Source organism: Fundulus heteroclitus, chromosome 22 (genome assembly GCF_011125445.2).
Source record: "Fundulus heteroclitus isolate FHET01 chromosome 22, MU-UCD_Fhet_4.1, whole genome shotgun sequence".
NCBI classification, from domain to species: Eukaryota; Metazoa; Chordata; class Actinopteri; order Cyprinodontiformes; family Fundulidae; genus Fundulus; species Fundulus heteroclitus.
The window spans coordinates 31840628-31866400 of NC_046382.1; the positions used below are offsets into that span (position 1 = coordinate 31840628).

General features: G+C 43.3%; 1 protein-coding gene and 1 long non-coding RNA gene across 4 annotated transcripts in view; one reads left to right on the forward strand and one right to left on the reverse strand.

The window, feature by feature from the left end:
• The window catches only part of sdccag8 (SHH signaling and ciliogenesis regulator sdccag8), a 70247-nt gene that overhangs the window by 38985 nt on the left and 5489 nt on the right, over positions 1–25773 (forward strand). For 2 of the 3 annotated variants that reach the window (XM_021317739.2, XM_012864980.3), the window contains exons 15-16: positions 9225–9333; positions 12105–12236. In XM_021317739.2, the coding sequence (XP_021173414.2) occupies positions 9225–9333; positions 12105–12236 (241 nt within the window). Of the gene's footprint in view, positions 1–9224; positions 9334–12104; positions 12237–25773 lie in introns of those variants that run through there. The other variant, XM_021317740.2, reaches the window with a different exon arrangement.
• On the reverse strand, positions 19–3039 carry LOC118557227. Its single transcript, XR_004927723.1, has 3 exons — positions 2999–3039; positions 762–1122; positions 19–667 (listed from the first exon to the last, which is right to left on the reverse strand). It is a non-coding gene; the product is annotated as an uncharacterized LOC118557227 (long non-coding RNA).

Here is a 25773-nt window from a genome sequence, read left to right on the forward strand (position 1 = left end):
CAGATTACAAGGCAAATGTGAAGTTAGATTTCTTGTTATTGTCCTAATATATGTAGCAGCATATATTTGCTGTCAAACACAACAAGAATCACAGAAAATATAAAACCTAGCAGCAAAATTCAAAAAGTTATGTACATCATGATGAAACCTTTAAGTACATGGGAATCGTAGAAAACAGAGGTCTGTTTTTTCCCCCTCCATCTGTATTTCTTTGACTGCCTGTCCTTTATGGGTTGTGGGGTCTGCAGCTGCCTAATTCTGACTGTGTGGGAAAGTGACAGGTTCATTCTGGACAGGCTCACAAGGTCATTTGCTCCACAAACTTTTTTTTACAAGAAAATATCACACGTGTCACAGGTTTGTGCGTATATAAGCTCTTAAAAATAAGCATAACTCAATTGTTTCATCATGTGTGGACGGTGCATGAAGAAAGTTCTCTGTCATCAGAAGGTATGATACTTCGAACTGTCTCATCACGTGTGAACGGTCCTCTGAAGACGTTGGACTGTGCAAGTTTCCGCCGCTTGCTCAGAAACCTGTTTGAGATTGTGTTGTTCACCAAAAAGCCGTGGAAGGGTATACATCATGTAGGACCGGCAACTTGGAGCAATAGTATCTCTAATCTTACGAATTATGTTCCATAAGTGAACCACTTTAAGAGTTCTTCCTGAAAGACAAGAAAATAAACAAGTTCTTAAAGTACATACTCCATATTTAAAAGCATATATCATATAGTATTTATCTTTTACATTCAAACATACCTCAGTGATATTTAAACAGGTGAGCAGAATTGGCTGCTTATCCAAGAAGTCACCAGTAAAGTAATCTGTATTCTTCAGTTTTTGAAAAAGGTTCATCCAGTACTGTGCACAACGTTTCCTTAAGAAATCCCACCAGCTGTTGATGTGCTGGCTGTGGGTGCTGGATCCCACAATGAAGTAGTTTTCAGGATAGCTGTCATCAAGACGCAAAAATCTTTGAATGTCTTTCATTGTACCATTCTCTGTCTCCATGTCGATATGAATTCTGGCTGTGGTACCCCCTCTGTTACTGCTGGAAGAAAATATCCAGCAGTAACGTTTGGACAGCACCATCCATGTATTCAGCTTTAGAGATGCCAACCTGTAAACACAGCAGAGATTTTGTTATCGTTCTTTCAAGTTTTTTTATTTTAAACAAAAGGTAAAAATAACAATGTATTCTTTCTAAAAATTGAGCACGTTAGTTCTGCTAAATGTGAGAATCTAAATATTCCAAATTCAAAGTTTTCAAGTATTTAAATTTTGTGTCAGATCAAATGCACAGGCATTCTAAAATGCAAAAGAGAACATTCATGATTTTCTGGCTGTATTTTTAATGTAGCTATCTTAATCCTGGTCCTCCTACCTTAATGTTTTTGTTTATGGGAATTTTAAAAAGTACTTTTACAGAATTCCCATCAGAAGGAGAATAGCTACTGTTTAAAATTGTGATTAAAGGTTAGACTGGATCAATGTTTAATTGCTCAAACCTAGACTACAATGCAACAATGTTGTTGATTAAGATTTGTTTTCTTTTCTGAGTAAGTTTAAAAAGACATCATAAAAAACAAATGCAACAACTAATAAACTGAGAACAGTTGTGCCTTGCTGCCAGGTGCTTTTATTGATAAATTCTGATATTAACTTTTGAATTTGCAGCAATAATAATCGATTATCAGTTTTTGCTTTTCTCCTTATTAAAGCATAAAGCAGTAGTTGACTGGGTTTATTAATGGATCTGATATAAATAGCTGTCCTTTACTGGCTTGTGAATAGTCACATTAGAAAGCTCTGTATTCATCACTTTGTTTTGACACAATAAAATATGGATAAATGTAGCTTTATCTAGCCTCACTTTTATTGTGTAGAATACACATACTTTTAATTAGCCTTACGAGTGTCGAATTAAAATTTATTTTAATTACATTTAATTCAAATACATAAAGGCATAGGTACATTAGCAGTCACAGGCCCTGTTTACAGAGTACTTAAACGGTGTAATTCCCATGACGCACCACTAGTAGTGCTGTGATTTTTGAAGCTCCGGGTCAAATTGCCCAGAAGAAGAAAACAGCGGCTGGCACCCACTGAGCTATATAATACACTGGAGTGCTGATTTTGCCGAAAAACTGAAGTCACTGGCCGCCATCTTGCTACTCCCTACTCTCACAGAATCCCATAGGATTTGGTTGCAACAACAAGCAGTTTTCTGGCTTCGTGAAAACGTTTCACATGTAATTCTACAGTCAGTGGATGTAATAACACTATCAACTACTAGGAAATTAGATGTTGAAATATTTTACATGTTATTCATATTAAATATATATATATGTCTATATAAGTATGTGTTTATGTATATATGTATATATATGTATACACATATGTAAATATATGTTTTTGTATATTGTTATTTATATATTTAAAAATGTTAAATACATATATTTAAATGAATAAAATGCAAAATATTTCAGCACATGACTTTCTCCTTACGTGATAGTTTTAGAACATGACATAAAAGTATATGGCATTTCAGATTTTAAAAGTTTTAAGCCCGCCCTGAACATGAGAAAATCCTCGTTATTTGCTGCTGTAGCGCACATATTCCCTAGTTACTGGGGGAAATGGGGAGTACCAATATGGCGGCTGGTGGCTTCAAAGCGACTCGTTCAAACAGACGGTGATTAGCACTCCAGTGTATAATATAGCTCAGTGCTGGCACCGCGGAGGACTGTTTCGGCTGCAAACTGTTGTAAATAAACCCACAGCTATAGCTGAAAGCCCCCCTAAGCAACAGTTAAACCTTGTAGTGTGTAAATGGAGAGTACAAAGGCAACGCAAACCTGTTTTCACCGTGTAAACGGAGCCAGAGACTGTACTACAGGGCTGCAACTTGTTTCCATAGCATAGTTGTTAAATATAAATAACTGCCGAATTGATAAAATTTCAAGTAGAGGACTTGCTGTATATGCACGACTTACCTTGTCACTCCTCGGTGCAGAAATACATTCCTCCGACAAATGACGACTTTTTAAAAAGAAATAAAAGGCGCCCCTCCGTCTCTCCTCTTCTCCATGACACTCAAATATCCCGCGAGCTGATGCCGGGGTATGTTGCGTTGTTATGAGGAGACAATTATCTGGTTTTAGCAGGGTAAGTCTCTCATTAAAACAAGAAACCTTTGCCGTTAAAGGGAGAAAGTTATATAGTTATAACAAGTTGCCTTATCAGCCGTCTGGAAGCAAAACGCTTTGGTAAAATCCTTGAAAGTCACGTGACCTCCCACAGCCGGAAGAGACAGCCTGTGTGCCTGTGAGCCTGCGCTCAGGGCAGTATGTGAGCCTTTGAGCCTGTGAGTCTGCGCAAGGGGACACAAATCGAAAAGATACGCATACAAATCCTTCCACGCATTTGTGCATCTCACGCGGCAGAACAGTAGCAAAAATCACGTGTGTAAAGAGAGCCAACCGAAAAACCGCTTGACTTGTAACCAATGATTTGTCTGTATTTCTGGGTCTTGAAGCAAAAACACTTCAGACACAAGTGTCTCTGTGTGTGCTTACAGATTGATCTACACATTTGCGAATCTCAGTACACGTTTGCAGATCTGAATACAGATTTGTGGATTTTTTTACACATTTGCAAATCTCTGTACACATTTGCAGATCTGAATACAGATTTGTGGATTTTTTTACACATTTGCAAATCTCTGTACACATTTGCAGATCTGAATACAGATTTGTGGATTTTTTACACATTTGCAAATCTCTGTACACATTTGCAGATCTGAATACAGGTTTGTGGATTTTTTACACATTTGCAAATCTCTGTACACATTTGCAGATCTGAATACAGATTTGTGGATTTTTTACACATTTGCAAAACGGATTACACACAAGTAGTTTTACACATTTGCAGATTGTTGTACAGACACTCAAATCTTCTCACACATTTACAAATCCCACTGCACACGCACAAATCGAGATACAGACACACAACTCTCCACACACATTTGCAAATGTTAAAGCTACTATTTTAGCCCCATACTTTTCAAATGGGGAAAAAAATCCATCCAAACCAAAGTAATTGCACCCTCAACCTAATAGCTCCCGTCAAGCCATAAGTGGCAATGAGATGTCACATCCCTTGGGAGGAAGTTTGGACCACCCTTCTTTGCAGATTTGTTTTAATCCAACCACTTTAGATGTCTTTCAGCATAAGCAACCTGTTAGGGGTCAAGCTACAGCATCTTTACTGGACATGGGTCCAGACTTTGACTAGGCCACTCCAAAACTTTCAGTTTGTTTCACGTTCAGAGGCGGACTTGCTGGTGCACGCTGGATCATTTTCCAGCTGTGTGACTGAGGTAACAATCTGATGGCCAGATGTTCTGCTTTAGGATTTTTTGTTAAACGTTTCCATCAACTTCAACACGTTTTGCTGGTCCTGATGTAGCAAAGCTGCTCCAGACCATCAAACCACCACCACCATGTTTCACCGATGTACGATGATCTATTTCTGAAATGCTGCGTTAGTTTTACAGCAGATCTGCCAGGATTTACCCTCCTATAAAATTCCACTTTTGTCCCGTCCACAGAATAAGTTCCCTGAAGTCTTGTGAATCACCAAATGTAAGACAGGCCTTTTTGTTCTTTTTAGCTAGCTGTTACCCTGCGCCTGTGTTTCAGGTAGGAAGGGCTCTTTGTGATACAGTCTTCTATGCAGTAGCATGCTGACGTAGTGGACGACCTGTGAGGAGGGACTAGGAGACAAAACCGGTTGTTTGGGAGACCCAGCATGGTCCTGGACCGCCCTCTGATGATATTAGCGTGGTTGTACTCTGGTACACCTGCCCCGTACCGTACCGGCGCTGAGCAGCTCCTTCAGCACCACGCTCCGGCACGCGTAGTGACGAGTGAACCGCAGGTCCTTTTTCCCATCAGCCATCAGGATGTACAATAACGCCTCTTGTTGGTGCATTGTTGCTGTTTGTTTGTTATCATTTTGCACTACAGCCATCACGGTACAGACATAAAGGTACTTTTTTTGTTTGTACTTTCTTTTCTATTTGTAACTTCCTATACTGGCAGTACTTTGCCCAACTCTGTCTGTCTAATGTGAAACTCTCTACATACTTTTTACTGCTCTCCCCTGGTGGGAATAATGAAGTTCTTTTAAGTCGCCCCGTCTTAATGCCTCGAAGTGTGCGGGGCTGCAGCCTTCAGCCACAATGCTTTGACGTGTTTGCTCAGATCACATAAGAGCATAGCCATACAGCTAGCGGCGGCTCCTGTTGAGCTTGAGCTGGACCAAAACAAAAACCAGAGGAGACCTTGAAGCCGGCCTCTCTACAGATTCATGGCTTCCATCTCCTCCGGAAGGATACCTCAGCGGGGGTGGATCTTAGCTGGAACAGGGGCTTAAATCTTCCAACAGAAGGATCCTCACTCTAATGTGTGCTGGAAAAAAAAAAAAATCTCAGCTGACTTGAAGTGACCTCAGAAAGAGCAGGAGAAAAAAAAAAGAGAGAGAACAGAATAGAGTCTTTAAGAAGAGAATAAAGAGTAGCCAAGTGAAGGGAAGAGGGAAGGTGATGGGAGCAGAGAGAGACCCGGCTCGTAGCTCCCTGTCTGTCTGCACAGCAGAGCTGCTGCTGTTACCACATCTGTTGTGCCATCTGGATCCCCCCCCCCCCCCCCCCCACCACCACCACCACACACCCACCTTCAACCACCCTCCCTCCCTCGCCTATCTTATCTTTTTATTTACCTGTGGTTCTCTTCAACAACCAGGGAGCCTGCTGGTACACAGAACAAAGATGGAGGGTATAGAGGGAAGAATTGATGGTGGGTGGGGGGGGTGGGGGGGGTAAACAAAGCGTTTCTTTCTGGCGCGTGTCGGCGGCACACATGTTGTCTAAAGAGAGCTGACATCAGAGCACAGCAGGAAACTGTGGATGGGGAGGGGATAGAGGGGTGGATGTCCTTTAGTAACTCGCATCACTTCCTATCCCCATGCAGCCCAACAGACGAGCTGGATAATTAGCTTTCCTGCTCTCCAAATCCCGCCTCTTTGTCCATCCGTTTGTCCCTCCATCCATCCGTCCCCCCTCCCACCTTTTTTTTTTCTCCCCCTCTTTTTTCTCATGTTTCTGTTTTTTTTTTTGAGTAAGTGCGTACAGACCAGCCCCTAGATGATATCAGATATTTGTCCCTCCATCCATCCCTCCCTCCCTCATTTTTTCCTCTGTTTGTTTCCAGTGCCAGTTCTGCTGTGTTTCTGTGTCCCAGGGTTCTTTTTGGCCTACACATGGCAAGACATATTCAAAGCCCGCTCCGTTAATTAGCATTCTTCATACAACTTTTTTTGCAGCCCTGACCGAAACTTTGCCGAGTGTATGCGGCCATGCACGGCTGTGAGGTTGTGTAGCGTTGCAGTGTAGGGCTCTGCGGCGTCTTATTGCTGCAGGAGCGCCGCGTTGGCTGAGGGTGCGCACGGATCAAAACGGTTAATGAGCAAACAAGGTATCGCAATCCGCTCAATCGAATCGTTCTTTGTGCGAAACTTTTAACGGCATCGTTTCAAGCGAAGGGGCAGATTTCACCAGATCTACAATCTGCTTTTTAACTTAAATTGTTAATGCATGCAAAGCAAAAAAAATAAAATAAAATAAATAAAAACGAACAAAAAGAAATGATGTGAGTGACTTTTCAAAGTCATCAGTGTTTTTAGTTTTGTTTGACAGTAACAGAATGCTGGAGCAGGTGGATCATTCCCACAATCCAAATGGCAGCCATTGTTTTTTTTTTTGTTTTTTTTTTCTCGCCCCTCTTCTTTTTAAAGAGCAGACATATGTTCGAGAGTGGAACGTAGACCATTTCAAAGGATCGATGAAAGCCCGGTGTTGGATTGTTCAGAAAGAGGCCCCCATGTGTGGATGAGGACGTGGCAGGAAGGCTGCAGGAAAAGGAGAAAGAAAGCGCTTTCAAACAAAAATCTCACTGCCTTTACCCCCTTTTTTCACACACTTTAGATTTCCATTCTGTCTTCAGCGTACGGCTGGTTCTCTCTGTACGCCGACTCCTGTTGTTTGAGCACTTTTGATGTTAATGAGAGTGTTGACAAGTGCATTTCTGGATATCCGTTAAAAGAGACATATGTAACCGGCTTTTGCTGCAGCATTTCGCACCATTGTTGTCAGCGCTTTGCTTCAGCTATAAGGTAATAGTTGCCCTCTGAACCATAAAGCTACTGAAGTTTTTTTTTTCCTGATTTACCAGCTACATAGGTTTTTGAAACAGAGGCATTTAAAACCTTTTCTTTTTCTGATCGTTACAGTCGGTTTGCACATATTTGCAATGAATTTGTTTGTCAGCTGAATCTTTGATTTAACTAAAGAATGAAAAAAAATGAATTGCAGGCTATCTACATCATTGTTTACTCTGAATGTATATATTTTTTGGAAAAGTCAGACGACTGCTTCATATAACTTGAACTTGCAATTAAAATATAAATTTACAGTCAGCTGTAACAAACAGTGGAGTCTATGTCCAGATCTCCTCTTATTATTTTATTGACTAAGTGGGAAATATAACTAATATTTCAAGTTTTTACTATACAGCTTCTCTGATTTCCCTCCCATCTGAGTGGACAGAGCCTTTAAACCCTTTAATAATATTCAGCTTTTACATCTTTTCCTCTTAAGGAACAACCTGAACTCCTCATTAATGTCTCTGTTGATGGATCCATGAGGAACTATGTGCCTCACAGAACAGCTACCTGTGGACTCTCATTTTTCACTTTGGCATTTTTTGTATGATTTGATTCCTTTTATTTTAGGATTGCCGAGATCTGTTTATCTGACAGAGCATTGTTTCCATTTTTTCACCTTTTTCACCTCTTCACCTGTTTATAGTTGGCCTTTACAGAGTGATTTTAATTTATACTTGCCGTGTTTTAGACAGGGATGCACTGGTGTCTAAATTTAGGCCGATATTAATATTGCTGTTATGTCCAATAAATGATATTTACCGATGTGTGTGTAAACACATTTATGTTTCTGTGATTGTCAAGTTTTGTACAGTTTCATCTCGACTGAAAACTGTGCAAACTGAATTTTTGAACGTAAGATATAGTCTAGACTTACACACTACTTTTTGTATGTCAATACCATGAAAAACTACCCACTGCTGCTTTCTAGTCCTTTAAAAAACTCACAATCGTGACTGCGATGCATCACGGTCACATGACCAAACAAAAACCACATGACCAGCCCCCTCCCCTCCGCCTCTTGAAACACAGGCACAACGGGCAGCTAGAAGGAAATACATATCGCTTGTTAATATCGGTCCAGTTTTACTTATGGGACCAATACCGATATGTTAAGGAATTACTAACATTGGTCCATACCAATGTTAATGCCGATGTATCGTGCGGCCCTTGTTTTAAATGTAAATTTAGACTGAACAAGACTTCATTAAATTTTCTGACGATGCATTACTTTTTATGGCCCATTTCTGATGTCTGGTTTTTGCAAAACTTTTACCCGCCGTTAGCAGTTTTGGCTGATTCGGATTTCTTGCAAAAAAATTGTATTAAAAATATTTTTTTTTTCTGTTGTTGCAAACTTATAATAAAACTAGCCATTAGACCCTGTATTGAAAGAACGGCTTTCTTAATGTGGACTTCCTGTGGAAATCCATATTTTACCTGTAAGATGTCCTCAGGGTTCCCAGCATTTCCAGACGCAGAACGCTCCATGTTGTAAATATCGATAAGATAAAACTGAGCTACTTTGCTGTCTTCCATTCAGCCTTCCTGTTATCTGCTTAAAGACTCGAACTCTCACAGCCTGGGTGAACAGCAGCCATGACTCGACATGCTTTCAGGAAATACCTAAACAGCTTCTACCTGCTCCTGTCGTTTTTCTTTTCTGACACAGAAAAGATTGAGTTCTCCTCCTTCAGTAACAACTTCCACACCACAGGCTTTTGTGGTTACTGTGATTTCTTAAATCTGTTCAGGTCAGAAAAATGAAATCTCTCTCACCAGCCGGGGCATTTTAAATAAAATGGGGTGCTTTTGAGCTGCTCATTCAGCATTTGTTTCTAACAATTTCTACTGGAGTTTGAAGCGTGTGTGTACATGTAATGTGTTTTTTTAAGCGGATAAATAAAATAACTCAATCTCTTCCATGATTTCTTCCAGTCGGAGAGATGGAAAATCTCATGGGTTCCCAGAATTCCCTCATCAGGAAGCTCAAAGAGGAATGCTGCAAGCTTGGGGCCAAACTGGAAGAGCTGTCTTGCCATAGCAGGTCAGTGTTTCCTCCTAAACATGTATTCCCTTAATTCTGCTTTTATCTCCCTCACCTCCATGCCCGCTAACTCAGTGGCATAACTTTGTTTGTCATTTTGTTTTCTGCTTCATGGGAGCAGTTGTTTGTTCTCTCGCTCTGTGCTTTATTCCCTCTGTCTGTTTGACGTCTGTGTCATCATTTCACAAAATCATCATCCGTCCAGGCTGTTGGGCAGAACATGTGAAAAAAAAAAAAAAAACTACAAACTGCTCTGCAGTCTGACCTGTTTTCTTGTTAACCTGATGCTACAATAGTCACAGCAGGCCTGCCCAGCTCTCCATCTGGGCCGCCCGTGTGTGCCTGTGCACGTACGTGTACTTCAGCGTGTGTGTGTGTGTGTGTGTGTGTGTGTGTGTGTGTCTATGTACGAGCCTGACCCTGGGCCCAGTGTCCTGTCAGCTGTTGGAGCTGTGCTACATATTAGTCACATGACAGCGCTCAATCTGGCCGAGACAGACCGCACTGGCCTCGCCGGCCACAGACTACACACTCACACAGAGTCCAAAGTACGCGGAGTACTGCGGTAGTCCTTTATGCGTGTTATATGGCTAAATATTTCTGTGCAGGCGGATGCAGGGACTTGCAGGCAGCCGTGCGGTCCTCTCTGCTGTACGGAGCTGCAGCGCGGTGTTTGACGCTGGAGGCTGTTTGCGCTCCTGGAGTCCAGGCCCGCTCTAGCGGTTAAAGTCCTGCTGGACGGCCTCAGCCAGGCTAGGCGAGACAGCTGCAGCAGGATGAGCAGATAAACTCACGCATTATTTTCAGTAGTTGGTCTCGCTGTTGTTGTGCTAATCAGACTTCAGGCTGCTGGTCTGTGCAATGCGGTTGAAACAGAGTTTTAGGGGTTCGAAGAAAAATGGGTTTCTCTTCTTTTCAATGGTTTGCTCACTGCGTTTCCTGTTTTCTATCGATTGTAAATGCTGGGTTCTCAAAGTACTTTGAAAAAAAAATGCTTTATGTGTTTAAATGTGTGACTTATATTATATAGTGATTCTAATAATAGTAATATTAATAGATTTTATCTATAGGCGCCTGTAAAACCTCTTTAAAGGTCACCTTACATTATAAAACAACATAAAAGCAACGTATATATTAAAATACACAGATAAAAACCAAGCAAGTCTAAAGAGGTGGGTTTAGAGAGAAGTTTTAAATGCGTATCTTGATGAAAGTGTACGAAGGTCCAGAGGAAGAGCATTCCAGAGTCAGTGGGCGATGCGGCTGAAAGACCCAAGGTAGAGCTAGACCATAGCATACATTTCATTTTGTTTAGTGACACATGGGGTTTGAGGCTTGTGGAGGGCTTTCAATATTAAAAGTTGAAAATCAATACGGAAATGGACTGGATGGCTAGATTTTCAAGACGGGTGAGATTTGCTGCATGGATGGAGTTCTGGAGATGATACAGGCAGCAGCATTCTGGATCAATTGAAGCTTGTGGAGAGTTTTGTTGGGTAAGCCATATAACAAAGCACTAATTAAGACGAGACATATTGTTGGAGGTGAGTGATGTGCAGAGACAGTAGATATTATGGAGGTGGAAGTAAGCAGACCGTGTGTTGTTTATCTGAACAGTGAAGGAGAGACTTTTTGTTTTTTAGGAAACAGCACCCACATTCCTAACCTGAGAGGAAGGGACAATAAAGGAGTTATTGATGGGTGAAGAGAATCTGTCAGGTTTGGAAAGAATAGATTTGCTACCAACAAGAAGAAATCTAGTCATTTTTTTTTTTGTGAGTTTGAGAAAAGTTTGGGAAGTTATTCTGTTCACATTTGAGGAATGAAAGGGGAGGGAGTGTGGTGGTGGGCTCAGTAGATGGATAGAGCTGGGTATCATCTGCATAACAGTGGAACCGCATGCCATACTTTCTGAATATATTGCCGAGGAGGGAGAAGATGGATTATGATACGACTGACTGAGCGAGGCTGAGATTGATGACTTTTTAGCTGAACAAATGGCATACAGCCGTATGGATATGATGTGAACCAGGGGAGGACTGTATGAGTGAAGAGAAGCTAGATGGTTAAGAAGAGTATGACGTGAGAGAGGATGCAGTCAGGTCAGGAAAAATTAGAGAGAAATGCTGCCATTAACAGGTCATTCAGCATTTTCACCACAGCCATTTATGTCTAGATACATTATATTAATGTGAGCAAACACATTTATTTAAACAATTACAAAACACATTTTTTGTTTGCAAAAACCTTCTATAAAATTCTTAGAGTTGCTACACATTCAGGGAAAAGTCTCACATTTAACTCAAGCATTTTCCAGGTAATTGTTTGGAAACGGAGAACAGAGAATCAACACTTGTTTGCTTTCCTAGACCTTATTTCCAATCTCTCTCCCTTTATGATCAAAGCCTAGATGTATTAAAAAAAGACAAAACTTTTTTTTTTTTTTTTTACGGTTCATAATTAAAAGCTTCCCATAACCACCATGTCACCCAGTTGCCATCCATCCTCGCTTCCTTACCAATTTTGTTTTTTCTCAAGTATTTAAAAACTGACTTCTGTTGAAATTTTTGGTGTCAACTAATTCTTTGACTTTTATACCTTAAAATTGGACAAAACTGGATTAAAATGAAACAGTTTGGACCTGCCATGTGCGTTTTCTTTCCTCTTTTGCTCATAATTATTTTCCATATTCCTATATTAGCCTGCTCCAGCACGGTGAGCCGTACTTTTACGTTGTTTTCATTCATTGCATTTCTATTTGTTGTGCACAGAAGTGAGCTGGAAGAGCTGGCTCTGGAGAAGCAGCACTTGGAGGAGACGGTGAAGAGTCTGAGAGCGCGCTGCTCGGAGATGGAGGGACAGTGTGTCCAGCACGGACGCATGCACCAGCGCATGAAGGACAGGTGTGAAAACTTTACGCAGCAAGCTTTCACAATTACTTCAATAATTATTGAATTCAATGTTTGTGCTAAATTTCAGTTTCAAAGTGTAACCCAAACAGTCGTGGGCTCATCTGGTGCAGCTTTTTCTTTTAAAGGCCCAGATCAGCATTTTATATGATTTTAACATTCGACAGTTTTGTTCTGTGATCAGCAAACCTTTTTAATATAATGGCTAGACCTCTTTGGATCACATGTGGCAGCACACTGCTTTTAATGTTCAAATATTTATCACCTTTCACTTTTTCGGTAAATAAAAAAAATAGGGAAAGGATCCAAAAATCTGGAAATTATTGAAGATTTAGGGTTGCGCACCTCTGGGGCTCTAAATGTTATTTTTAGGGGACGAAGAGCAGTAGAAAAGAGTCATAGGATGGTTACAGGTGTATGTAAATGAGTAAGTAAAGTATATTTATTATTTATTTGCCTTTCACAGACAAATGAATCACAAAGCGCTGTACAGAAAACCAATAAAACAATTAAAATAATAAAAGCAAGATAGACAATAACGATAAAGTCACAATAAAAATAAACATTCAACAAAAGGCCTGTTTAAAAAAGAAAGTTTTAAGTGCTTCTTAAGCGTCAACTGTGGACTAAAAGTGAACCGACGTTTTAAAAAGTTAAGACTTCCAAACCATCCAGGTGGCTTTCAACAAAAAGAGAGGAGAAACTAGAGGAAGTGTCCTTGGATTTTATTTTCCCCAGCTGTATAAAGTATAATAATGCAGCACGCCTCCTCCCCCACTGGTTCCTGCACACTGGCCATCAGCTGGCTGAAAGAAGGCTGCTACACTTTAGCCCTCACTTACAAAAAGTAATGTATTTACAGATGTTAAAAACACTGCTGGTATTTATTTGGAAACTAAAAGAACGCCATTCATTACCAGACTGGCTGGCTACATACTTCCAGTGTTACTCTGGACAGAAATGCAAAAAGGTATTATATCCTAGACAAGAAGCTCTTGAAAACTAATAAATTCAGTAGATGTTTACTTCAGGTTTTGCTTAAGTTTGTGTATCTAAATTAAAAGGATTAATAAATGTGAAAGATAACATTATTATAGGTGTATATTCATTATAACACTTTAGCAGTAGTAGGAATAATTGCTCCCAGTTTAATAAAAGCTCTTAAATCATTTAAAACATTTTGTTTTAAATCCTTTTGAGCACTATTGTGATATGATGAATCTGAGGTATTTTTATTTAACACTGTGTTACCGTGAGAATATCACGCCAGCCCTATTTAAAATAAGCCAAAGGTCCTTGAGATATAAAGCTAATCGACCTTATTACTCACTTCATGAGTCAAATAAACTGAACAGTTGTGAAATATTATCAGAAAGTAAGGTGGCTTTTTAACAGCGGATTCACTTTCTGCTTGCACATGGAGCTCAGGTCATTGTTTCTAGTTCAACCTTGTCGAATCTGTTCATTAGCCGGTTTTCTAACTTTGAGAAGTTGCAGTTAAAAGTTGTTCTGTCGCTGTTATCTGCGCCTGCAATGCGGGGGTCTCTTCCTCCTGAGTACGGAGCACATTTGTTGCGTGTCTCCACAGGGCGCCTGGCATACAGCCTGGCTCTGCCAGTGTGGGCGAGGGTGTGTGGGTGTCGTTGCCCCACTCTGCAGGATCTCTACCCCAGTGCCCACCCCGCCACCTCCCCCCCCACTTCCACTCTCACACACACACACACACACACACACACACACACACACACACACACACACACGTTCACCCTTCTCTCCTGCTCCATCACTGACACTACATATTGTCTTCCACCCACCGGTGTTAACCTGCCGACGGTCGGGACGCTGCCAAAAAAAACAAAGTTTACCGAGTCACAGCTGTCTCCCGGTCGTGCCTGACTGTTTTGGTGCGAAGGAAAAAACAATTTAAGTTGTCACGGATTGCTGTATGTTTCCGTGCATATGCTGTGGTGGTATTTCTCCTCCTGTGCGCGCGGGTCTGTGCGCGTGCGCGTGTGTGCATATGGGTAGTAGCTATTGCACGCTCTCAGGAGGGTAAGCAGAGTCGGATTCCGGCTGCCAAAACTGGATTGGCTGGGAAGTTGGCACCTAACTTCTCTCTTCTCCCAACTGAACCACGATAATCACTCTTGGCATTTATGAAGTTTTATTTTCAGCTTTGACACTCAGTTTTGTTGATGAATCCTCCTGATACTTAGAAATCTCCAGAGTTCATCTCTAGCGGAGGTCAGTCTGGGAGCGAGCGTTGATCCGTCTGACCACGTTTGGGCTTCCTAAGGTGTGCGTGTGTGTGTGTGTGTGTGTGTGTGTGTGTGTGTGTGTGTGTGTGTGTGTGTGTGTGTGTGTGTGGTAGTCTGTTTGGTTTAAGCAGGAAACACATGTAAGTCTACATTTGATTTTGTCGATCTGTTGGAAGGAGGCAGAGCAGAGATGAAGTACAGCAGCATTTCTTGCTTTTTATTGTTCCCTTTATTTGCAGATGGGACTTGTGCTGCTTTAAATACCACAGATATGTTGTTTGCAGTAGAATGAACAGAAAATATATATTTCCTGGTGCTTATCCAGGCTTTATAGAAGTCCTGTGTTTTACTTTTAAAGCCTGAACTTTCAGATCTCTCTCTGTTCACACACATGTGCCTATAAGCCAGTGTGTCGTACTTCTCCTGCTCTGAATAGCGGCGCAGGCTCTCACTGTCCTCCTGTCAGAGCGTGCGAGTCTATACGTTGGGTATTGTTCGTCGGTCCCCGCAGGCCCCGATTGCTCGGCGGACGCCCCGCCGCGCCGTTCTGGGGTTAAGGTGTATGTGTTAACAAGCCGGTGCTGGTGGGTTCAATATCCAGCGCCCCGCCCCTCCCCACAGCCTCTCCATCGGCCTGCAATCTGTGCTGCGAAGAGCGGCAACAGCGCGCCACGCACAAAACATTTGGAAAATCAGCTTGATTTATTTTTACATGGGCGAGCTGATTGCCAAACTACACAGGGGTTTTAGCACACAATGTTTTGCTGTGCCAGTTAATTATTTATTTCACTATTTCTGTGTTGTTGCTTTTTTTTTTTTTTTTTTTTTTTAAAGTTGGAAATGAAGGGGAGGGAGAGGAGGGAGGGGAGTTGGAGCGGGACAGCAGAGAGTTAGAGAAGATGCAGAGCCAGTCACTTCCAAGGATTAATTTACAGTTCTGGAGATTAGGTGTTTAAATTTAGACGTGTTCATTTAAAGAAGTGAACATGGATGGTTATGACAGTCATTTTAGTTTTATGCAGTACAAAAAGTACTAAACTGGCTAGTTTTCCTTTGACTGGTGATCGGCAGGTTTAAATCACATGTTTTTTTGTTTTTTTTTAGTTTAACAAAAACCTCATAAAGGATTCTGGTGAATGACGGCGGTCGTTTAGTAATCCCTTCATTATTCTGCCGCTCTATCAAAGAAACACCTGGATGTGTTGCAGTAGTTAGACAAAGGTCACGGAGGACAATATCTTAAAAATTAGATTAAATATTTAATTAAGATAGTATCGCTGAATACTGTAAAAAGGATAACAATGTTTCCAGCCCTCCTAGAGACTTATTGTTTATTTTTGCGCCGCTGAACTGTTTCTCTGTTTTCAGAACGGGTTGATCTCGTGTGGATTTTTTAAAATGTGTTATTTTTTTTCATCTTTTTGGTAATTTACCCCCAAATGCTATTTTGATAATTATTTGTAGACCAATAATATTCAGGAAAAGAAAAACAGCTTTGTTGAATAAGATGTAGACGTGTTAAATTTCGACGTTAAATTTTAACGTTTAACACTAAGGGATGGAGACGGATTCATTTCCATCCATGAACGCATTTGTTTCAGATCGATCTAGATGTAAAACAGTTTTCTCTGTCGCTGCCCTCCTCTTCTTCACCTCCCTCTTTGCTCCTCTCCTGCACTCGAACTTCCCTCCTCTCTCCTCCTCCTCCTCCTCCTCCTCCTCCTCCTCCCCTCGTCCTTCTGCACTAAACACCTCGCAACCTTTCCTCACCTCCCAGCTGTTCGCAGGCTGTTTCACCAATTATCACTATGCACGTACACACGTAGGTCACACACACACACACACACACACACACACACACACACACACACACACACAGTTATTGAAGCGCATGTAGCGGCAGCAGCAGCAGAGAGTGTTTGCCAGCGCCGAGTGTGAGTCTGAGCCGTGGAGGTGCAGCCTTCTAAGGAGAGCGGCAACATATACGCAGATGTGCGCATAGATCCACAGGCTTCACGCGGCCATATGGCCTCCACCAAGAAGGATTGTGCGTACGTCTGGAGGAAAAAAGCGAGGAGGAGAGAGAGAGAGAGAGAGGGGAGGGCTGGAGCGCGGGGATGGCAGAGGGATGGAGGGCCATGTGCGGCAGGAGCTGTGCAAGCAGTTGTTGAAGTATGCACGCCTGTGGATGTGTGCGTGTGTTTGCACCAGAGGCTCCAGCAGATCGGTTAATGGAACAAATGGTCGCGGCGGGCCGGGGAAGGAGGAACAGGCTTGCTGCTACCGCGGGCGGACGGCGAGCCTCGGGCGAGGGCTGCTTCATCTGGGCTCCTGCCGCACGCACAACCACAAATACGCACACACACGCACACACACACATACACACACACACGTTCTCCTCCCCCCTCCCCCCAAACACACAGTGTGCTGCCATGCCCCAGAAGCAAAAGGACGCTCCTCGCAAAACTTTTCATTTGCAAATGAAGTTGGCAGAGGCCGGGCAGAAGAAAGCAGGGCAGCTTTCATATCCCTCATCTGTGTGTGTGTGTGTGTGTGTGTGTGTGTGTGTGTGTGTGTGTGTGTGTGCGTGTGTGTGTTTGTGTGTGTGGTACAGACAAACAGGGATGATGAAAGAGTGACAAAGAAGGCGGCCCAGTTTTTTTTTTTTTTTTTTTTTACACACATCGTCGGTCATGATTCACATTAATCTTCCAAACGCTGCTAATATTAACGACGCTCCTGTCGCTGTGTTTGAGTATATTTCACAACTGTGCATCCTTAGGCGTCGCATATACAGTGTTTTCTTCACATGTTTTTTTTTTTTTTTTTTTTTTTCACATAAAAGCAGCCTCTGCACAAGAGAAATGCACAGAGGTGGTTTGATGTGTGGTTTTTGTTTCAGCCGTTAATGTTAGAAAATAACAGCAGGTGAGGAAATGGCGCCAGTCTTTTCCTATCTACATTTTGTTCCTACTTGCTTTTATTCTGTTTTATTTTGCTATATTTTAATCATGTAAAGTACTTTGCATTGTCTTTGTACTGAATTGTGCTATACAAATAAATTTGCCTTGCCTTGCCTTGCCTTGCCTAGCAGCTCTGTGTGCATGCGTACTACACGTTTGCCTTGGATGAGGACGTTAAACTTTCATCCATGCTGACGTTGCATCACAGCCTGACAGTCGTGGTTTTGGACTGTGAGAGGGGAGTACCCAGAGAGAAGCCACGCATGCACAGGGAAAGCATGCAAACTGGATTCAGGAAGATTATGGACCCATGGAGCCTTGCTGCAAGGCATCAGTGCTCACAACTGAGGTGTCAAACCTGTTTATCAGGAATATATCCCTCCACCTGTCCACACATCCACTTACCTTCTCTTACTTCATGACTGACACCATTTCCTAACCTAGATGACCCGCAGAGTGGTTCTGTTTATTTATCCTTTGCTTTTTCCATCTGTTATTTGCTGATGTGACCCAGAGAGAAGGACGAGGAGAAACCTTCGCTTTCATCTGCTGTCAGCTTTTTTTGTTTCTCTCGCAACGCTCGCGTTCTTACCTCTGGATGGCGCCGATGAGTCGTCTTCCCGTCATCTTCTGCTCCTTTCCTCTTTCATCGCTCTTCATCTCGGCTCGGCCCGGCCCAGCTGGCTTTTGTAGCCAGGAGCGACCGCAGGGCAGCCTGCTGAAAGAGCATTGTCAAACGGTGGCTTTACAGCTCAGTCACACACACACACACACACACACACACACACACACACACACACACACACACACACACACACACACACACTCATGCAGACGCACAGATTTGCAGCTCAGATGTCGGGCTGTAGCCAGAGGCTTGCAAGCTGGAGCGTTAACCGCATATAGCGACACATCTCAAGCCCCAGCCACTGACACCGAGGCAACTTTATAAAGATCCGGATGGAAAGCCGGGGCAACAACACCTGTCCCTTCCATCGGAGGACAAAAGTTGGAAGTAACATCAGCAGAAATACTTTAATGCTCAAACACGAGGCATAAAAAAGGGAGTGAGCAGGCCTCCCGGCTGCACACGCCTTGGTATTAAATATCTAGCAGCCCGCAGCAGCTCCGACACCTCCGTTAATGCGGCGCTGGAGTAAAACAAAGCCTGAGCCGTTTGCTCTGTTTGTCTGGTCGTCCCTTCCTGAAACTTTCCAATCAGGCTTAATAAATGTTCTCGCCAAGAGTGTTTCTATTTCACGCTGCTTGGTCCTGTGTCGGTCGACGCTGAACTGCCGCCTGGAAATGTTAATGAACTCAGGAGCTTCTGGCTGCAGCAGTTTTTCAGGCCGGGCAGATGTAAAAAAAAAATATATATATATAGATTTCCTTTATTTATCAGCCTTTGTCCGAGGTTGTTTTTATTGTAGAAATGTGTCCACGCAGTTATTTATGAGTCTGAATAGAAATAATTTATGAAAGAAATGAGACGTTGTGTGACATAAACGATGGGAAGACGGCGACTAGAGCACGGCAGCAGGAGGCTTTAGAGATCTGCCTGTTTGGTTGTTTTTTTTTGTTTTTTTTCCCTCAGCAACATGTAAATCACCCTGCATGTTAAAAAGCAGCTTTATAGGTCGATGCTTCGGATATTTGAAGCAACATGTTAACACCTCTTTTTATTTTTTATTTTATTTCGCGCTGACGATAAACCAGTTTGAAGAAAAAGAAAAAAATCTGGAGAACAGCTCTTTTATAGATTTTCATCTTAAAATATTACAGCACTAAAATTAACTCCAGCACGCTCAATCAAAAACCACAAGGCACGTCAAAAACAATGTTTTTTGTTTTATTATATTGGTGTTAGTAATTTAAAATAATTATATTGTTTTTGATTAATATGTCATTAAAACCTTTGCTTCCATTCGGTGGCACCTATTTGATATAAAAATACATCAGTGTAGCAGAAGCAATCCAGTTACCAAACTTAAAGCCAGGAACTGAGATTAAAAAAATCAAATACAATTTAATGCTGTTTAATTGACTGTTTATTTTATTGAAAACTACGGGTTAAATACAGGCCACACTTGGGAGGTCCTGAATTATTTTCCAAGGTGTGACAAGAATCCAGCCAGGAAGTGTTTTTCATGTCTTTATTTTGAAAAAGCTTAATATTAACATACTTTACAACCTCAGATGGGCTGAAGCGTTAATCTGCGACCGACATCTGGCTCATTAGATCTGTAACAAAAACTGAATAAAAACAGGGTGTTCGGCACAGCTGGAGAACAGCTGTGAGTCGGGAAATAAGTGGAAAAACAGCACTGGGTGTAAACACAGGCTACTCTATTAGCTATTAATCAGCCGGGCATATTTAGAGGCTAATGTACGTTTTCAACACAGAAAATTGTAATCAAGGATTCTAATTTTAATCTTTTAAGATGATTTTTTTTTAATGCGTATGAGCAGAGGGCCAGAATTGGGGGGGGGGGGGGTAATTTTATATATTGTATATTAGAAGATGACTAGGAGCATTTAATAAGAGCAGAAAATCACAACATGTGACGGCCTCCTCCTGATCAAGCCCCCCCGCGGTGTCACCAATCGTCTTGTCGTGTCAAGCGGCCGTGTTAGCGAGAGCAACAACTGGCATGACAGGTTGGTGGAGAGGACGCAGGGCACGGCCCTCAGGCGAACACACAAACACGCCGCGTACAGTGGTGTGCCAGCCAAGATTTAGCTGGAGCGCCGGGGTGTGTGTGTGTGTGTGTGTGTGTGTGTGTGTGTGTGTGTGTGCGTGTGCGTGTGTGTGCGCGTGCGTGTGTGTGTGTGTGTGTGTGTGTGTGGCAGCTGTAGCCGTCAGGCCTCTTGCAGCGTAGCTGTAATATAAGGAGGCTCTCTAAGTCAAGTATCAGTGTCTTAATGAGGTTTTGCTTCACTTCTACGGCAGATTTCATTTTTGAATAAAATCTGCCATAGAACCTCGACACGGGCTGGTTGCCGGCGTCGAGATCTATCGAAGATGTAAAAATTATGCTGAAATTTTAAAGTGCTTTTAATGAAATTCCTCAGGTTGCGACTGGAGTTTTCTCCGGTTGCATGAAGCATAAAGTTGTATTGCTCTACCCCTCATTTCCACATTTCCACCAAACCAAGCAGTAAAATGTTACAACAGAGACCAAAGTTCAGAAGTATGATGTTTTAGTAGGTATGTTACCATCATCTGAACAAACCCAGGCTGTAATAAACCTTCTATGCCAAAGACAGCGTTCCTCCTGTGTTGCTGCACACTGCTGCTTGGCTGGCTGAAACACGGCTACTACATTGCTACCTTGCTAACGAAACAGACAAATGTGGCTGCTCAGAGATATTTCCAGCTGAGGAAAAAAGAAATGGAGACGGGACAGAAAGTGTAGAAGGTCAAATCATCGCTCCAATTAAGGAAATGTTTTTGAAATGACGACTAGAAGCTGACACTTTACTGGAGCACGTAGCCCAACCAAGTAACTAGCTAAATTCAGCTTCTATACCCGTGTTACTCTGCAAAGAGACGAGTAGCAAAAACTTAGATTATTTTCTAAAATGTTTACTTTGACTTAAATACTGATGCACCAAATTTAGCCGATCTTTGTTCCAAAATGTTTTTTTTTTTGGAACAAATCAAATGTATATTCTAACATTATTTTTCTAGTAATAATCCTCTCCATTATAAATAAAATCTATGAGGTGATTTTACTGCGTTTTGTCTAAATGTGTGAAACCATGAAGCTGTGGTGTTTGTAGTGAAGGTTATTATGCGGTCAGAAAATATTTGTTTCCCTTTAATTTTCAGCTTAGAAGCATCCTTTGACTTCAGCTGAGATCGTCTCCCAGTCTGACCCGAATGGAGCGTTTTCCTAAAGTGATTTTTTTTGTAGTGATCTGCTGGATGCCTGTGAAAGCAGCCCTTCACACGGCGCTGCTGAGTGACAGACCTGAGCGCCGCTCACAGGGCTCCTGGATCCGTGTTTCTGTAGCGCGGTGTTAGCACTTCCCCTTCAGACCGTGCCTCCAGGACATACGCTCCCACCTGTAAATAAATATGCAAACACAGACAAACACAACAGAGTTCAGACGCTAGCTGTGGGCTATGACTGATAAATGCCACAGAGAGGTAAGCCTGTGTGTTTGTGTGATGTAATTAAGCTCCTCCGTTGCAGCAGTCAATAGAGAGCGCTGCGGTTTGGAGGTGCGGAGTTGGATTATTGGGCCGTCAGGGGAAATTACTGCAAAGTGCCTCCCAGCAAAACCTCCTTTCCCGTGTCTGCTGGAGAGCTAAACACACACTTGGAGGCTGCAGCAGGTAGCGTGTTAGTTTTTTTGTTTTTTAGGATCGGTTTCAGCGCTGACAGAAGTGAGACGCCGGCTCCAGCAGGTGGTGTCCTTACACCGGGTCAGGAGGGAGGCGCTCCTCTGTGACCCCCCCCCCCCCCCCCCCCCCCCAGCACTCAGCGGCAGGCTGACGGCTGGAGACCACACATCGTCAGCCCTCATCCTTCATGTCCGCAGACCCTCTCCCAGTCTCCTCAGCCTGTCCGCAAATCCGTCCAAGCCTCCTTCCCTCCTTCTCACTTCCCAGCAGCCGGCTGTGCGTGTGTGTGTGTGTGTGTGTGTGTGTGTGTGTGTGTGTGTGTGTGTGTGTGTGTGTGCGTGTGTGTGTGTGTGTGTGTGTGTGTGTGTGTGCGTGGATTAGTGAGGGGCAGTGCCTGAGCATTAGGCTGTATTAAGCCCTAATTAAAGAGCGTGCCAGTCGATGGAGGCCAGTTATTGGATTTGCTGCTTTAGCTGCTGGAAGGAGCGCTACCTTAATCATGCACACCCACCCACACCCACACACACACACACACACACACACACACACACACACACACACACACACACACACACACACACACACACACACACACACTCCCCTCGCGGGCAGAGCATGAAGGTGAGATGAGGTGGATTAGCGCGAGGCCAGAGGTTGGCAGCTCTGCGCTCTGACAAACATGGCGGGTTTGGTCATGTGTGTAGCCGGGTCGCAGCTTTTACTCGCCGCGTTACGTAAACCCGCAGCTTACAACCTGCAGCCGATTTAAACATCTCAGGCCACGACCTGACCGACTGATTTACTGGCTGGCCCGCCGTGGCATCAGAGACGTGATGCCGCGCAGATGGATCCGAGCACCTTTTAACCTTCTTCACGCGTCGTCCCTTTACAGTCAGACTGTAATTCGTTGGGATTTGGGTCTTGACATTGTCCGGCCATATAAGCATGCTTTGATCTAAAGCCGGTCGTTAGAGATCTGTGTTTCGGGTCGTTGTCCTGGTAGAGGGGAAATCTCCTCTCCAGTTTTTCCAAATTTAACATTTTTTTCCCCCAGAAATTTTACTGCTTTAATCTCCTTCCATCTGTTTCTGTCAAAGAAGAGCCTCCCCACAGCATGATGCTGCTGCCGCCATGTTTCACCATAGGGATGGTGCAGTCCCAGATATTATGCACGTACATAAAAAAGTTAAATATTTCATCTTTTTCGGACAGCTTTTAAACAATTAGTCTACTTCTGAAGGCCGTTAGTTGCTTTGTGTTGTATTTAGGGGTATCAGAGTAAAGGAGGCTGACGCACGCCACCCTTTTCAGATTTTTGATTTGGTAAAAAGTCAAGTTTGTGAGAAAATGTGAAGCGGTTTAGGAGGCATGAAGGCAGTGTGTGGCGATGCTGCATGGTCAGCCCGTATGGAGGCGGCCATCAGACTCTTCGGAGCTGAAGATGTTCAGCATCAAGTCGGAAGGAGGAGACGCACTGTGAATTCTCAGAGACGGCAAATTCAGTTTTTGTTTGCCTTGGCAGGATGTCGCCTGGTTCACTTCAGAACAATAGCTTCCCAGACTGACAATAAATCCGTTGTTGCAGTGTCACATTGATCTCCAGCAGAAGACGACGTGTAAAGCTCGTCTCGGTGGAGCATTTCCACGCATGTCTCCCCGTGTCACAAACCCAGTGAGGATTTTTACGTTCAGCCACTCGTCACGGCAGATTCTCTGTAACAAGTTTGTTTGACTCGCGGCATTCGGCGGATGTCGGCGTATGGCCACGGCAGGCTGTGACTGGATAAGGACCGACATTTTCTCCGCGTGACTCAGATGAGTTTAGCGGTGTGGAGCTAAAGGCCTTCAGCCGGAACGTTCTCAACACTTCCCTCATCAAGCGTTTGCAGAACAACAGGCTGCTGCTGACCTTTGGGCTGATGTCTGCTGCACTTGGTGAGCAGAACATCGCTGATTTGTGTGTATCTTCAACAACCTCCTCTTCCTCTGTGTGTGTGTTTGGGTTATTGTGCGATGTCGTGCTGTGCAATGGTGTAGGAGGGAGAGGCAGAGTGGGAGGAAGGAGCGAGGGGGCGGCTGGTCAGGACAGCTTGGAAGCCGGCTGCAGGAACGCCAGGCGGGGAGGTGGGGGGGGGGGGGGGGGGGGGGGGGGTCGCTGCCCTCGGCCTCCAGAAACTGGACAGAGCGGCGGTGGGCCCTCCATCAGGCGGGATGAAGCAGACCTGCGGAGAGCTGGTTAAAGCCGAGCGTGTGGAGGAAGGACAGTCAGAGACGAGAGGGAATGTTAAGACGATGATGTTAAAGATGTGGGGGGGGGGGGGGCCCAAATGAGGAGGCAGAGGAGGATTTAACTGGAGACCATGGAGGGCATGATGAGGGAGGGGGAGCAAGGAGCAGATTGTGTAGCAGAGTTGGGATGTTCGCCTTCTCCGTCTGTCACACGGAGGCAGGCGGGCAGGTCCGCCTCTGCCAACATGACCAGCAGGGTAGGGGCATCTGCCCCAAGCCCAAAACCCTCATCATCCTCCTCCTCCTTCCTCCTCCATCCTCCTCCTCTGTATCCAACCATCCTCCTTGTTGTCATTGGAACCTCAAGCAGTAGTTGTTAAAAGCTTGTTTGGTAGCGTTGGTTGTCCTTTATAACTTAACCCATCACCACTTAATGATACACTGCTGACCACAGTCAAAGGATTTCCTCCATGGTCCACAGATGATCGGCCGGTCAGAAACTCGAAAAGCCCAATCTTTTGACAGTCAGTGAACGCACCATGTTTAAATCTACCAGGTTTTACTTGACAACACCACTCTTCAGTGTTGAAGTTGTTACTTGGAGCTAGCTGTGGTATTTTTAGCATCTGTGAGGTGTTGTCACTGATTTAAATTTTTTTCCCCATGACAGTCATGAGAAAGTGTTTCTATAGTAAGTATATTACCATATTTTTCTGACTATAAATCGCTCCGGAATATAAGTCACATCAGTAAAAAATGTGTCATAAAGTTGGGGGAAAAAAACATTAACGTCGCACCAGACTATAAATCACATTTATTTAGAAATGTATTTCACACAATCCAAGACTAAAAACTAACATTTAATCTGGCAAGCATCCACCACCGGCTGAATAACATGGAACGTACCTGCGAGGTTGAATGGAGTAAATTAGCGAAACAAGCCTGCAGCTCCAATCCCGGAAAGTTCTCATCAGCGCATTTCAGCGTACCGGGTTGTTATGCTGGCTGAATTATGTTGTGAGCCTAGCTGTGCTACGTGCTAAGCTAACAGTATAACACGGATGTTTGAGAGTAACATGAAGCTCATGTACATCAGCGAAGTTGTAAACCGGCTGGACAACAGAGCTGTAAGCTAGCGCTAGCTGTTAGCTTCACGGACAGCCCAGTTACATGGTTCTGTCTCGGTCTGGGTCTTTTGAGCTGCACCACACTACGCTCTGCTGCGTGAATGATACTGAAACAGTGAAACAACATAGAAACATGTGTTCAGTCTTTGTTGTCTATAAATTAATGTTTCTATGAATTTTTAAATGGTACAGGAGCAGCATATAGTTTTCACAAGCCTAGAGCGCCCCCTTGTGGCTACAGACGGTAATGTTTACTCCTTGGTTCATGCTGGTCTGTATGAAGTCCAGGGGCAGTGCTAGCCATTTTGGTGCCCTAAGCTCAAATGTTTTGTGGTGCCTCCCAACCACACACACACTTGTAAAGACAACAATAATGCAGTATTTATCAATGTGTTTCTTGTGATAACTTCTCAATTTTAATGTTTTGAACATAGTTGCTATAAGAGGAGGAATAAAAATCTTGGTAAACCCCTAAACTGATTTTGCACCATCGTGTTGCAACAAAACTTTTGTCAGTTAATTTTAATTTATATTAAATTTTACTCTTAATTCTACCTCATGATAAACTATCTATTAGAGATGCAAACAAATAATCAGCTATTG